The sequence below is a fragment of the Marmota monax genome, unplaced genomic scaffold (assembly GCF_021218885.2).
Source record: "Marmota monax isolate L192 unplaced genomic scaffold, Marmota_monax_Labrador192_F-V1.1 WCK01_AAM20220418_F8-fsc00005, whole genome shotgun sequence".
In the NCBI taxonomy this organism is placed as follows: domain Eukaryota; kingdom Metazoa; phylum Chordata; class Mammalia; order Rodentia; family Sciuridae; genus Marmota; species Marmota monax.
Genome location: NW_026692254.1, coordinates 15,185,895 through 15,202,494, shown reverse-complemented (window position 1 = coordinate 15,202,494; position 16,600 = coordinate 15,185,895). Strand labels below are relative to the sequence as shown.

The 16,600-nt window shown below is 37.0% G+C and overlaps 1 protein-coding gene across 1 annotated transcript in view; it reads right to left on the bottom strand.

Annotated features, from left to right (window-relative positions):
* The window catches only part of Cers3 (ceramide synthase 3), a 97,028-nt gene that overhangs the window by 22,517 nt on the left and 57,911 nt on the right, over positions 1 to 16,600 (bottom strand). Inside the window, exon 9 of the mRNA XM_046436042.2 lies at positions 8,702 to 8,855. Coding sequence (XP_046291998.2) covers positions 8,702 to 8,855 — 154 coding nt within the window. The remainder of the gene's footprint in view (positions 1 to 8,701; positions 8,856 to 16,600) is intronic.

Here is a 16,600-nt window from a genome sequence, read left to right as displayed (position 1 = left end):
AAGCTTCTGGGCAAGGTGAGGCCTGGCCCCAACTCCTTTCCTAGAGTAGGGCTACCTTCTAGAGCACCCCTCATGCTCTAGAACCCCAGAAGAGGCCTATTTTCTCATCAGACAGCTAGATAAAGTGTTTCCAGGCCCTCCAATGGGCTGCAGCTCATATAAGGACTCACAGCCTGAGAGAAACGAGTGTCTGGGATTGTGGGAAGAACAGGAAAGATCAACTGCAATCGAGCCGTGCTTGGAAACTGCGAAAGGTATGCTTCCAAAGCTATAACACCACCACTGCCACTTACTCTACCTCACAGTTTCAACAGTTTTTCATGTAGAACATTTTTTCCTCATCACAGTCCTTTAGGGAAGGAAGGATAGTAATTAACCTCAATGAGAAAACAGTTTAAAAAATTAAAGACTTTTTCAAGATTTCCTGTTTAAGTAAGTACTTGGGACTCTGAACCCTCTGATTGGTAGTGTGCCTCCTGACCTAGAAGAAATGTGGATCCTCTTCTTGGAGCTGGAACCAGGCACACAAGGAATGCCCTGTGGGTGGTGTGGTGCTTAGAACCCCTGGGGACCAAGGCTCTGTACGCCTGTGGTAGGGAGACACACAACAATTCCTTCTCTAAGTCTTATCATGGGCTGATGGGAACTGACTTGCACAGAGTTGAAGAGAGGCAGAACTGACTTGTCCATTCTCCAGAGGGAGACACAAATGCTCTTATGCATGAGCGCACGTACACACACACACACACACACACACATAATTCTCAAATGACATGAAGAGGAAAAACAATGGCAACAGAAAGCTTCAAAGGGTCATGTTTGCTCCAGGCTAACTCTGCAACCTCATGCAGTTTAATCATTTCCTCATTCCTCTTTTTTGCTGGGCAGCCAAGATCCTGGGGCCCTCCCAGCAGCCTGGATTTCCTCGCATTCTTCATGCCATCTCACATCCAGGTTAAGAGGGTAAGTAGATTTCTGTGTGGAAGCGACCATAAAATTGTTACATAGATGTAGCTACCATGAAGGGCCAGTTCTAACATTAAGCCAAAATCCCCTTTGTGGCCAGGCCTCAATAGAGGGCTCTGGGGATACTTCATTGGTCCCATCCTAAGCCAATTCCTTTTCTTTGACAGACATAACCACATTTCCAGGTTCACACTGAAAATATATTACAGAAGCATACCAGTTACTTGGAGCCATTGTGAATCTAAGGCCCATTAGAAATGACAAGGCTCACTCAGGTTGGGCCTCCAGAGCATGGACTGTGGAGTTGTGTGAAGAGTGTGTGCCCAGTGCTACTCTCCTTGAATCTCCTGAGCCCTTGAATGTGGCAAGGAAACTCTGAAAGAACACAGCTCCTTTGAAAGCCCAGAGCTCCTCAGATGACATACTTGGCTATTCCCAAAACAGAACTTGGATCAAGTCATCTGTGTGATAAATCATTCAGAAACTAAAGCCCACATTAGAGATCAAAATGGAAATGTTTTAAAAACTAATTTCTTATACCCTCTGCTACAAACTGAATGCATTTTCAGGAATAAGGTTTCTTTTGTGTTACATGAAGCTCTCTTCTAAGACTTATGTAGTGGGGATAGGGAGATGAATACAGGATGTGGCCACAGAAAATAGTGGGAGATCAACAGGGACAGTGTTGGTCAGCATGGAGTCTCCCCACACCTGTTTTTACCAATCTTTCTGGCCCAAGAGCCCACTAATAAAACTTTTACATCTTGGCGTAAATGTGTAGATTTATTAACAAGCCATGAATTGTGCCTGTGCCCCTTGTGAAAAGCTCAAATTCCATATGACATCTGTGTGTGTGTGTGTGTGTGTGTGTGTGTGTGCTTGTCTGTCTCTCTACTAATAAAATGAAGATGATCTATTTTTTTCAGGATTATATAAAGATGCATTCCATTTTTGTGAAATGATTTTTCAAATCACGGGTGCAAGAAATATCAGAGCTTTTCTAATTTCTTTTTACTTGGTTCTTCCCCAACCTTGCCCTCATTTCCAACAACAATAAGATCTGATCAGTGGCTCAGAAGACATCTTAGCCACCATTTGGGAAAGAGGAAAGAAAGGCAGGATTTAAATGCTACAGAGGTCAAGGAAATGCTTGCATTAGGCTGCTTTCCTCTGAAGCAAGTTCCTTTGTTTGACAACTGATCAGTTGACTTTCTACTGGTCAAATGACTTGACCAGTCCATTGTCTTCAAAGAACTGGCATTTTGAAAACCATTTTTAGAAAACAGACAAGAAATTTAAGAGTGTGCAAAGGGAAGTGAGAAAGCAAGTATGGCAAATCATTCATGCAATCAAATAATTCATTGGCAATTGAAGAGAAGTGAGGATGGCTGTTTTTAAATGTACACCTAGGGACCAAAATCTCCTTAGGGTAACAGTTCTCAGCTGCTTTCCATACCTATTTTCAAGAAACAAGTGGAGTAAAGAAAGCCAAAATGAAATATTTACTTTCTTTAAAAAAACACTGATTTAATCTTTTTCTCTCATAGGTCTGTTTGCTGGAATTAAAAGCTGATGAGACACCCTCCTGTCCCTAGCTGCAGAGAGGCACTGCAACTCCTGAATGTGGTTATCACATCACTGTCCCAACACACTAGAAAGAGGAATCATTTTAGAATTAAAAAAAAAGCAACAGAATCTCCAAATAGCTTGCACAAAGATATTGAATATCCAATTATAAGAGGAATGCAGGACAATGTTATCCTGGGGTAGGGAAAAGATATCTGACTGGAATTCAGATCAATGTGCATGCCCAAGTTCTGATCTGAATGACCCTGGAACACCCCCCCACACCAGCTCTATGCCTCTGTTTACGTGTTCAACAGATAAGCCCTCCTTGCAGACCTGCCTCCATCTCAAGATAAAATCCTGCAGCTGGGTCTTCTCTGGAGCACTCATTTGGGTGTTCTTTTATACTTATGGATCCAATATGGAGGCCTCCAAGTCAAGGACAAAGTAACAGTAAGTCCATGAAAGCAAGAGAGCTAGGAAGAGGTGGGCTTACTTATGAAACCTGCCTCTCACTGATAATACATTTTTTTTTTACTTTTATTATCTTAGAGCCATGAAGATGATTGACTCTTTAACTTTGACTTCTTTAAGCAACTCTACCCTTTCAGAGTCAGTTTATAATTGTTTTAAGCCAGAGAATCCCCAAATGGGATAGACTTCATGCAATTTTCTAGAATGCCCTGTATGAAGAGCAGGAATTAATTTATCAATTATTAATTGATAACAAAGATTAGTAAGCAAAGTCAAATATTGTGGAATTTGTGAGTTGAGCATAAGCTATACTAAATACACATTCAGAAAAATACACAAACACATGCAAGGGCTGGGGTTGTGGCTCAGTGGTAGACAGTTCACCTAGCATGTGTGACGCCCTGGGTTAGATCCCCAGCAACACATAAAGATAAATAAATAAAGGTATTTTGCCCAAAACAAAACAAAACAAAAAAACACACCTGCAAAATATGTATTACTTATATTTTAAAGTCATACATTCACAGGTACTGAACTACTAGGAAAGAAGAAGAGCACAGCGTTACAACCTGGGCTCTGAAGTTTCTGGTTTCATGAGTGTGAATCCTACTACTGTGTCTCCTTGGGCAAGTCATGTAACTTTGTCACCCATACTCACTCTCTTCCTGTATAACAGAGGGGTGTTGACAGTGGCTTCACCATGAAACTTAAAGCCAGCACGCATTCACATATGTGGATGTGAGTGGCGTGCTCAAAACAATAGTAAGACCTTGAGGAGAGGAGCCAGGTGTCATGGTGGGCCATTTAATGGTCTCTTCCAGCCTTAAACTCTACAGGGATTCTATTTAGTAGAGTGTAGAAGTATACGCAGATTTGAAATTCTCTAAGCCAGTAAACATGACCACATTGATTTTTTGCCGTTATAAGTTTATAAATTCCACTGTTTCTTGAAGTAAATTATCAAACTAGTTAATCTGCATAAATATTCAGGAATATAGAAATATAAATCAAGAGCACCTCTATAATACTTTATTTCAATCATCAGCCTTTATAACATTTTTATGAAATTTTCATCCAACCAAGTACAGTTTTTATATCTGCTAGTACTGACTAATAGTATTCTTGGCATCTAGGATGTTACAGATTTTGTGTTTCTTCTCTAATATGCTGACATTTGAAAGAATGTGTCAAAAAGGATCATACAGAACGTGAGTCATGAAAATCAACTGGCAGAAGACAACTTTGAAAACTGTCATTGGAGCCTTTGGCTGCCAGCCACAGATTCTAACACCTGACATCAGCTGCTGCACTGTCTAAAATGAAGAGCTTTGATGAGAGCCAACTGCCAGACAACTTGTTATTTGCAGCAGGCTCTTTGTAATTCAGTAGAAGAAACTTGCTTAAGAAGTAATGAGAATGATAATATCAGCTAATGTTTATTATCTGCTTACTATGTGCCTAATGATGTAGGAAGGGCTTTATCCTAAAAGGCAGGTACTGAGGTAATGAGTAGAAGTCATACACCCAAGATCACTCTGCCAGAAATGGGAAAGCAAAGGTTTGAAACTGCCTGGAGCCTGTATTCTTAGCTACCTAATTGCTTTATGTGGCAGTGATTTGGGATTAAAAACAAAAGTAAACTAAACAAAAAAACCTAAGAAAATATTTTTTTTATGCTTTTAAAAAGTTCAAAAAGTAAGTTAAGGGATATGTGCTCTATTTTAAACTATTGTTTTGATTACTTGGTTTGTTTACTATTTTTGACTCCATGAAAGTTTTTAAATTAATTTTCTGGTTATTAAATTTTTGTCCTTAATTCAAATGAGAAATGATAAAAACAGGTGAAATATTACAAGTTAAAAGACTGAAGTTCTAGTTTTGGCTTTGCCAAAAATCCTTATAAATTTGTCCAGGCCTCAGTTTCCTCATGTTTATTACCATGTTCCTTTCTTTAACTAAGCTAGTGCAGGGTATGCAAAGTGTCATTCTATGAAGTTAAGAGATGCTGCCTGGTGAGTTGCAGATGGCTGGGGCACATTGCCAAGGGGCTAGTGTCTCCACCCCAGCTTTAATGGCTGTGTGCGCCAGCTCCCCCTGAATGACTTGGCTCTTCACCAATGTAAGATGTCACAGAGACATGCTTGAGTTGGCCAGGACCCAGTATGATATTTAAAAAAAAGAAAAAAAACGCTTAAGGATGATCAAGTTCTCTTAAGTAATATTAAACAAAAGCATACTATGTTCCTTCTCATTTCCTCTCAAAGCACTTCTCATATTTGCAAAGAGCATGACAAGATGAATGTGTCAGCTTTTCATGTTTCCTGATGTGATGTGTGGGTTGGTAGTTCATCACAAAATCACCCACTTTATAGGAATCACATTTCAGAGCCAAGCCTTGTCCTCTGATATCACAGTGATAGTTTTAAGATATTCAAAACAAAAGCAAAGAGTGGGAGGCCTTCATTCATCACGTGTATATATATACCAGAACTCCATTGTTTAGGGAAAATAAGATGTAACATTGCAGAAAAATGCTACTTTTATGAAGTATAAACATTTTGTTCTTCTCAGTCTGCTGTACAAATTCATGGAGATCATAACTGATAATAAATTAGCTTATAATTTTCCACCCAAAACAATATTGTTTGTTTTCCTCAAATTACTTTTTCATTTGTATTTCTAAAATTATTTACTTAGAACCTGCCATGTATAAGAAATTGAAGGCCAAATTCTCAATCTCTGTCATAAGATTTACCAGAAATTTTTGGAGGCCTATGAACTTCTGCAATTCCATTTTTAAAGTATCCGAGAATAGTCCCCTTAGTAACAAGTGGAGCTGCATTAAATGCTACATACTTTTAAACAGAGTTGAAAACTGATTTACTTGTTCCTCTAAGAATTTCAGCTCCTGCCTCTACCCTTCTTCTTTCCTTTGCAATGCAACTATGCCTTCAAATACCATTCTTTAAAAGGAGGCTTTATGGCTTTGGAGGAATACGCTGATTTCACAGCCAGTTTTGCCACTGCTGTGGAAAACAGAGTGCATATGCAAGCCAGCTGAAGTCATAAGAACTACAAGGATTAGGGCTGTGGGGCCCTTCACCACTGCTGTCAAATTGCAATTGGAAACAGCTTTCCCAAAGTACAGCATAAGAAATCAGGGATTCTTGTCCATGGCTTGCCAGACTGCTAGGCTTCTAATCGGGCCTGGCATGACCCTTTATAAATCAGAAATGTGAAAATCACAACAAAACCAAACTAGAGTATCTTTTGGCTTCCAAGATTTGCTCTCCCCTGGGTCCCTTCCAGGACTGTAATTGTTGTCACTCACCAGTTACTAAGGGGCTAGTTTCTGCGTGAGAATAGGAGGTCCAGGAAGGCTTGATCCAATGGAATTACAGATTCAGCTCAGGGCCCTCCCTCTAACCCAACTACAGGATATGCAAATCATCTAGCTGTTCAAATTCTTAACCTTATCTCAGTTACTGCAACTTTATTAGACACTTGGACATAAGATAACTTTTTCACAGATCATAGTAAAACTATTCAGATTTTTCATGAGCTAGAACCATTCAATGGAAGTTCCTTTTTTTGGCACTCCAACTTGAATGAAAGAGTCCCCTCTCTAGGAAACACACTTGTATCAGTAGTAATTTAGTTTAAAAAAAAAAAAAACCTTTCAGATTTTTAAAAAAATTAATCCAGTGGTATCTCAATTTCCTATATCTCTGTCTAGATCCAAGAGTTAAGATGGAAAAAAAAAATCAGGTTAATTTTTACAATATTCATTTTGCCTGTCAACTCTTCAGTCATCTTTGAGACTCATATAATAAAATGGAAAAATAAATCAATCAGAGGTTTGAGCCAAAAAATTAAACTTATTTGACTGTTTCCAGCCTACATATAGCATGCGAGTTATCCATGATGTTTGATGCTATTGCTATACACAGATGATAACACCCAGGATGGGCCAGCTGCAACTTTCAACTTGAAGCATGGCTAATTGACACTTCCTTAGATGTGTGATTTCTAGACAAAGAAGGAGTGGGATCTCATTTTTCCCCTTATTTTAAAAGTGCAACACAAACTCCATCACTCAGTGGAACTTGCCCTGGTCCCTTGAGTAAATGAATTTCTCTTTTATCTTTTTCTTTCACAGAAAGATTCTGGAACCTCTATTTAGCACAGGATATTCTATACATTATGTTTTGTTGACAGTAGGTGAATATTCCTCCAGTAGATACGGACTACTTCCCTAAAGCCAGTGATTGTGCCTTATTCATTTCTGTAGTCCTTTTCTCACACTGTTCTGGAATTGAAACCCACACCTAATTCAAAACAAAACAAAACAAAATCTTCTATTGTCTAAAAGGTATTATCAATTTGTTATTACAGTCATGTGCTACATAACCACCTTTAGTCAATAAGGAACCACATGTATGATGGCGGTCCCATGAGAAAAATTTCCATTACCTACTGACATTATAACCATCATGACATTATAGCACAATAGTGGCTCACATGTCTGTGGTGATGCTGGTGTAAACAAACCTATTGCACTGCCAGTCACATAAAAGTATAGTACAGACAATTATGGACAGTATATAATACTAGAGAATGATAATAAATGACTAGGCGATTATTTTTTATATTTACTATTCATTTTGTAATTACTTTATAGGGTATTCTTGATACTTACTAAAACAAGTGTATTATAAAACATTGTGCTCTGTTCTGCTGGTAACAGCTTCATCGATCTTGTATTTACCAAACCACTTGGTCACATCATATTCTCATGCTTAATTTATCTTCACGTTATTTCACTCATCACAACCAACACACAGCTACAACACACACACACACACACACACTATGTCCTACATGTGCAGTAGGCTATACCAACTAAATGTGTGTGAGTACACTTCATACTTTATATTTACATGACAACCAAATAACCTAACACATCTTTTAGAACATGTCCTATTGCTAAGTGATGCATAGCTGCATCTAGAAAAGATGTCTTTACAAACATAGTACAACTAAATGATGAAAAATATTTCAGAAAGTAGAAGCAAGTTCAGGGAGAGACCATTACATGCAAATTGGATGCTCAGCACAGGGAAGCACTTTGAAATATTACTCAGCTATCATAAAACTGGTCACTCAGTACAGCAAATTTTGATTTATTAGGTGATTCTTTAAAAAGTAGTAATCAATTTTTAATTAAAAAAATTCAAAATAACATTCCCAAATAAAATCAATTTTTATTCATCTATTTATTTATTTGTTTGTTTATTTATTTACTTATTGAGGGTGAGGGTTGCCAGAGTTTGAACCCAAGGCCTTGCACATGCTAAGCAAGCATTCTACCACTGAGCTATGCCCCAGCCTCTAAAAGCAGTTTCTTAAAAGTACCTCAGAGTCCTACTCACGAAAAATCTAACTACATCATAGAGAACATTTTTACCAATAATAACCAAAGAGTAGCTTAGTTGTAGAGTCTTTGTGTAGTATGGATGAGGCCCTGGGTTCAATGCCCATCACTATAAAACACAATGACATTAATTATAATCAAATAAAAAAAACATTCTGATTAACCTATAAATTACCTTGTGCATTCCATCATCTGGGCTCCACCTCTAATCTGGCAATGAAGTCGACTTGTTGGAAACAATAATATTTGAACAGCCCTTACCTTCAAGAATATACATCTTTTGAGCATCTTCACGATGAAATAACCCCAGTAAAGGTGAAGGACCTGTAGGATCATGAGTTGTAGGTTGAGGAAGATATATGAAAAGAAAGGTTCAAGGTAATGCAGAGGCAGAATCAGGGTGCAATATAAAATCCTGAAAAACAAACAGATGGGAGAAATTAATTACAGCCAATGCACTTGTGAATTTTTCAACAAAACCCAAATATTTTCTCTCCTCCAACACACATTTACTTCATTTCTAATGATGTCCATAAAATTCTCAAGAGGAAAAAAATGAGAATATTACCATTTATCACGATTGGCAAGCAACCAAACAGTGCAATCTATTTCCTGAGAGAAAAGTTATAGCAAATGATACATTTATTGCCCACTGTTTTTCACTAGAGTTTCTGTGCCTCAGTTTATTCTTCCCTTTTTCAGTTGTAGATGGACACAATATCTATCTATCTGCCTATCTATCTATCTATCTATCTATGCATTTATTTATTTATTTAATGTGGTGCTGAGGATCAAAACCAGTGCCTCACATGTGTAAGACAAGTGCTCAACCACTGAGCTACAGCCCAAGCCCCTCAGTTTCTTCTTTATAAACAGAAAAGCCTACACTGATCCTACTCACCTTCCAGGGGCAGAGGAGGGGATGTGAGGGACAAATGAGGTAACATGTTCACATGAGGTTATTATCACATTATGACAAAGTCTCACTTATTTGGCCTCAGGTGAATAAAGCAGTAGAGCACTTGCCTAGCATGTGAAAGGTTGGGGTTCAATCCCCAGCACACACACACACACACACACACACACACAAACATACAGGTGAATGGAGAATTTCATAGAAGTAAAACTTCCAAATAGCTAGGTGCAGCAGCGCATGCCTATAATCCCAGAGGCTTGGGAGGCTGAGAAAGGAGGATCTCTAATTCAAAGCCAGCCTCAGCAATGATGAGGTGCTAAGCAACTCAGGGAGACCCTATCTCTAAATAAAATACAAAATAGGGCTGAGGATGTGGCTCAGAGGTTGAGTGCCCCTGAGTTCAATCCCCAGTATCCCCTCCAAAAAAACCAAACTTCCAAATAAAAGAGGCTTTAACAAGGCAAAAATTCTATGATTACTTCCATTTGCACATTCTAAAGTGAACTGCATACTTAATCAATATCATAAACAGATCCCTGGACACAATTTGAAATGTCCTTGATAACCCAAGATGCACAGTGTCTTCAGATATTATTGCAATATGAAGGGTTAATTGTCCCTTTCCCAACTTTCAAAAACTAATATGGTCTTAGAGTTCTTGGATATGTGCATTATAATCTTACTACTTAGTTATAAAAATAATGTGCTCATTTAAATTGGTAAAATAAAAAAATAAAGAAAAATGCCCATAATAGGGGCTGGGGTTATGACTCAGCGGTAGAGCACTTGCTTGCCTCACACATGCAAGGCCCTGGGAACCTCAGCACCATATAAAAATAAATAAATAAAATAAAGTTATGAAAAAATTCCCATAATACTATCATCATAAGCAAATAACACTGTAATTTTAGTGTACTGTCTTCCAATTTTTCCTACCTGGATTTATTTTCATTTATTTTTAAAATTATCATACAGTCAAATTTCCTGAGTTTTGGTGTACAGTCCAATAAGTTATAATACATGTAGATGTTTGGTAACTAGATCACAGTGAGGATGACAGCACATCATATCAAAGAACTCCCCAGTGCCATCCCTTCACACCATCCCCACCCTTAACATTTGTGACCACGTATCTGCTCTCCAACCTTTGCTTTTGTCTTTTCGTGGAATCACACAATATGAGTTTTGAAGACTGCCTCCTTTCCTAAGCATGGTACCCTTGAGTTCAGCCAAGTTGCTGTGGATTTTAATAGCACCTGGTAACCCCCTGTATGGATACACTGCAGTTTATCTGTTCACCTTTTGAGGAACAATATGGATGTTTCTAGTTTTTAACAATTATGAATAGAACTGCTCTAAATACTCACACTTGTGTGTTTGTGTTAACGTAAGTTATCATTTCTTAAGAGTAGGTATATAGGGTGAAACTGTTCTGTAGTATGTGGTAAGTGTATATTTAACTTTGTAAAAGACTAAGAGCTGTTTTCCTGGGTGGCTGCTTTGCATTCCTACCAGCAATTCATGACAATGTCAGTTGTCCTGTATCTTCATAGGTACCTGATTTTGTCCTATAGAGATTTTTTGCCTCTGCAAAAATATAGCACTTGTGAGATTTTTATGTTCAATTCTATTTAGTTTTATATTTAAGATATTTGACACTGCTTAAACAACCTGGGGGATATGGTCTTTCCCAAATGGAAGATGATTTCCTTAGAAATGTATGTTCCTAAAAGTGAGATTGCTGTTTCAAGGTGTTCATTAAAGTTGCAAAAATCCCAGGGTATATTAAGAAGTATTTAAACATTGCCAAATTATTTGCCAAAATATAACAATCTCAAAGGTCACCAAAAGTTTATGAATAGTTTCATTGAATTCTCCCAACCAGTGTTGGTGAGTATGAGTGACTTTAAAATTTGCTCATTAAAAATCAAAACAATTTCATATCATATTGTTTGCAATGCTTTTACAGATCCCCTGTGCCTGCTTAGTAGCTCTGTTTTCTAATTTTTGAGTTATCAGTTCAAGTACTTTTTTCAAAAAACAATGATATAAACTCTATATAAATAAAGATACCAGCCATTTATCTATTTTATTTATGTGGATATTCCTCTAAGTTACATTTCAATTAAAAATATAGCCTTCTTGATTTTTAGAAACTTAGGAAGTGCCAAAAAATATAAAGAAGCTATGAAAACAATTATCAAAAGTCTCACAACTCACAAATACCCTAGAATATTTTGGTGAATATAACTCAAACTATCTCTTCTAAAAATATATGCTTTAAGCTGCCTTTCTTTCTTTCTTTCTTTCTTTCTTTTTCTTTCTTTCTTTCTTCCTTGATACCACTGATTTTATATAATAGGGATCACACTATACATGTGATTTTCTGCCCTAGTTTTTTTCACTCAATAATATGTTGCAGAGAGCTTTCCATGCCAATGAATATAGCTATAGATCAGAAGAAAGTAAACCTGTTTATAAAGGGAAAGATATTAAATGTTTCAGGCCTCTGGGCCATTCAAACTCTATTGCAACTACTTAACTTTGCCCTTGTATTATGAAAGCAACCATGACAGCTATTACATAAATAAATTCATGTAGAAACAGCACATAAATCAATTGGTATAGCTGCATTCTGATAAAACTTTATTAAAAGAAGAAGCAGTGGACTGAATTTGGCCTGTGAGGCATAGTTTGCCAATCTCTAGTGTATATTATGCTATGTAATAGCTGCCTAGAAATCCATTTCGTGGATATATAATAAACTAATCCCTAACTGAAGAAATTTAAGTTCTTCCTCAGTTTTCATTATATTTTAAAGACTATAATTACATATAAAAACACTTTGATAAAATTGTTTGATTCTACCCTGAAATAGCTAAGATCCTAAACTTGAATCAAAGACTCTACTCATTTTATATTTGGGAATATATGGCTAAACTTCTTTCCTGCAAAACTGTACAATTTGTATTCTTGCACCCAGTGTATGATAGACAGTAGTTAACCAACTAACATTGATTAACCAACATTGTATTTTGTCAGTCTCCATGTAAAAGAACATTGTACTAATATATTTTTGCTTCATATGAAGTGACCATATATTACATACATTTACATATTATTGATTTTTTTGTAGTTGTAGATGGACAGCATGCCTCCATTTTATTTGTTTATTTTTTTATTGGTTATTCAAAACATTACAAAACTCTAGACATATCATATTTCATACATTCGATTCAAGTGGGTTATGAACTCCCATTTTTACCCCAAATACAGATTGCAGAATCACATCGATTACACATCCACATGTTTACATAATGCCATATTAGTAACTGTTGTATTCTGCTACCTTTCCTATCCTCTACTATCCCCCCTCCCCTCCCCTCCCATCTTCTCTCTCTACCCCATCTGTTGTAATTTAATTATTTCCCTTGTTTTTTCCCTTTGCCCCTCACAACCTCTTATATGTAATTTTGTATAACAATGAGGGTCTCCTTCCATTTCCATGCAATTTCCCTTTTCTCTCCCTTTCCCTCCCACATCATGTCTCTGTTTAAAGTTGATCTTTTCCTCCTGCTCTTCCTCCCTGCTCTGTTCTTAGTTGCTCTCATTATATCAAAGAAGACATTTGGCATTTGTTTTTTAGGGATTGGCTAGCTTCACTTAGCATAATCTGCTCTAAAGCCATCCATTTCCCTGCAAATTCCATGATTTTGTCATTTTTTAGTGCTGCGTAATACTCCATTGTGTATAAATGCCACATTTTTTTTATCCATCCACCTATTGAAGGGCATCTGGGTTGGTTCCACAGTCTAGCTATTGTGAATTGTGCTGCTATGAACATCGATGTGGCAGTATCCCTGTAGTATGCTCTTTTAAGGTCTTCAGGGAATAGTCCGAGAAGGGCAATAGCTGGGTCAAATGATGGTTCCATTCCCAGATTTCCCAGGAATCTCCATACTGCTTTCCAAATTGGCCACACCAATTTGCAGTCCCACCAGCAATGTACAAGAGTACCCTTTTCCCCACATCCTCTCCAGCACTTGTTGTTGTTTGACTTCATAATGGCTGCTAATCTTACTGGAGTGAGATGGTATCTTAGGGTGGTTTTGATTTGCATTTCTCTGACTGCTAGAGATGGTGAGCATTTTTTCATGTATTTGTTGATTGATTGTATGTCGTCCTCTGAGAAGTGTCTGTTCAGGTCTTTGGCCCATTTGTTGATTGGGTTATTTGTTATCTTATTGTTTAATTTTTTGAGTTCTTTGTATACTCTGGATATTAGGGCTCTATCTGAAGTGTGAGGAGTAAAAATTTGTTCCCAGGATGTAGGCTCCCTATTTACCTCTCTTATTGTTTCTCTTGCTGAGAAAAAACTTTTTAGTTTGAGTAAGTCCCATTTGTTGATTCTAGTTATTAACTCTTGTGCTATGGGCGTCCTATTAAGGAATTTGGAGCCCGACCCCACAATATGTAGATCGGAGCCAACTTTTTCTTCTATCAGGCGCAGAGTCTCTGATTTGATATCAAGCTCTTTGATCCATTTTGAGTTAACTTTTGTGCATGGCGAGAGAAAGGGATTCAGTTTCATTTTGTTGCATATGGATTTCCAGTTTTCCCAGCACCATTTGTTGAAGATGCTATCCTTCCTCCATTGCATGCTTTTAGCCCCTTTAACAAATATAAGAAAGTTGTAATTTTGTGGATTGGTCTCTGTGTCCTCTATTCTGTACCACTGGTCCACCTGCCTGTTTTGGTAACAGTACCATGCTGTTTTTGGTACTATTGCTCTGTAGTACAGTTTGAAATCTGGTATCGCTATACCTCCTGATTCACACTTCCTGCTTAGAATTGCTTTTGCTATTCTGGGTCTTTTGTTCTTCCATATGAATTTCATGATTGCTTTAGTTATTTCTACAAGAAATGATGTTGGGATTTTGATTGGCATTGCATCGAACCTATAGAGAACTTTTGGTAATATCGCCATTTTGATGATGTTAGTTCTTCCTATCCATGAACAGGGAATATTTTTCCATCTTCTAAGGTCTTCTTCTATTTCTCTCTTTAGGGTTCTGTAGTTTTCATTGTATAAATCTTTCACCTCTTTTGTTAGGTTGATTCCCAAGAATTTTATTTTTTTTTTTGAGGATACTGTAAATGGGGTGGTTGTCCTCATTTCCATTTCAGAAGATTTGTCGCTGATATACAAGAATGCCTTTGATTTATGTGTGTTGATTTTATATCCTGCCACTTTGCTAAATTCACTTATTAGCTCTAGTAGTTTCTTTGTATACCCTTTTGGGTCTGTTAGATATATTATCATATCATCTGCATATAGTGATAATTTAAGTTCTTCTTTTCCTATTTTTATGCCTTTAATTTCTTTTGTCTGTCTAATTGCTCTGGGTAGTATTTTGAGGACTAAATTGAATAGAAGTGGTGAGAGAGGGCATCCCTGTCTTGTTCCAGATTTTAGAGGGAATGCCTTCAGTTTTTCTCCATTCAGAATGATGCTAGCCTGAGGCTTAGCATATATAGCTTTTACAATGTTGAGGTAAAGTTCCTGTTATCCCTAGTTTTTCTAGTGTTTTGAACATAAAGGGATGCTGAACTTTGTTGAATGCTTTTTCTGCATCTATCGAGATGATCATGTGGTTCTTATGATTAAGTCTATTAATGTGGTGAATAACATTAATTGATTTCCGTATATTGAACCAGCCTTGCATCCCGGGGATGAATCCTACTTGATCATGGTGCACAATTTTTTTGATGTGCTTTAGTATTAGATTCGCCAGGATTTTATTGAGGATTTTTGCATCTAAGTTCATTAGAGATATTGGTCTGCAGTTTTCTTTCTTTGAAGTGTCTTTGTCTGGTTTCAGGATCAGGGTGATGTTGGCCTCATAGAATGAATTTGGAAGAGCTCCTTCTTTTTCTATTTCTTGAAATAACTTGAAAAGTATTGGTATTAATTCTTCTTTGAAGGTTTTGTAAAACTCTGCTGTATATCCATCTGGTCCAGGGCTTTTCTTGGTTGGTAGTCTTTTGATGGCTTCTTCTATTTCCCCCTTTGTTATTGGTCTGTTTAAATTGTGTGTATCTTCCTGACTCAATCTGGGCAAATCATATGACTTAAGAAATTTATCGATATCTTCGCTATCTTCTATTTTATTGGAATATAGGGTTTCAAAATAATTTCTCATTATCTTCTGAATTTCTGTAGTGTCCGTTGTGATATTGCCTTTTTCATCCCGTATGTTAGTAATTTGAGCTCTCCCTCTTCTTCTCTTCGTTAGCATGGCTAAGGGTCTGTTGATCTTATTTATTTTTTCAAAGAACCAACTTTTAGTTTTATCAATTTTTTTAGTGGTTTTTTGTTTCAATTTCGTTGATTTCCGCTCTGATTTTAATTATTTCTTGCCTTCTACTACATTTGCTGTTGTTTTGCTCTTCCTTTTCTAGGGTTTTGAGATGAAGTGTGAGTTCATTTATTTGTTGTTTTTTTCTTTTTTTGAGGAATGAACTCTAGGCGATGAATTTCCCTCTTAAAACTGCTTTCATTGTGTCCCATAGATTCTGATATGTTTTGTCTGTATTTTCATTTATCTCCAAGAATTTTTTGATTTCCTCCTTTATGTCTTCGTAACCCATTGATCATTCAGTAACATATTGTTCATTTTCCAGGTGATGCAGGATTTTTCCTTCCTTCTTTTATCATTGATTTCCAGTTTCATTCCATTATGATCAGATAAGATGCATGGTATTATCTCCACACCTTTATATTTACTAAGAGTTGCCCTATGGCATAATATATGGTCTATCTTTGAGAAGGATCCATGTGCTGCTGAGAAGAACGTGTATCCACTTGATGATGGTTGATATATTCTATATATGTGTTTAAGTCTAGGTTATTGATTGTGTTATTGAGTTCTATAGTTTCTTTATTCAGCTTTTGTCTGGAGGATCTGTCCAATGGAGAGAGCGGTGTGTTGAAGTCACCCATAATTATTGTGTTGTGGTCTATTTGACTCTTGAACTTGAGGAGAGTTTGTTTTATGAACATTGCAGCACCATTGTTTGGTGCATACATATTGTCTTTTTGGTGGATGGTTCCTTTTAACAGTATATAGTGTCCTTCTTTATCCCTTTTGATTAACTTAGGTTTGAAGTTGATTTTATTCGATAGGAGTATGGCCACTCCTGCTTGCTTCCAAGGACCATGTGAGTGGTATGATTTTTCCCAA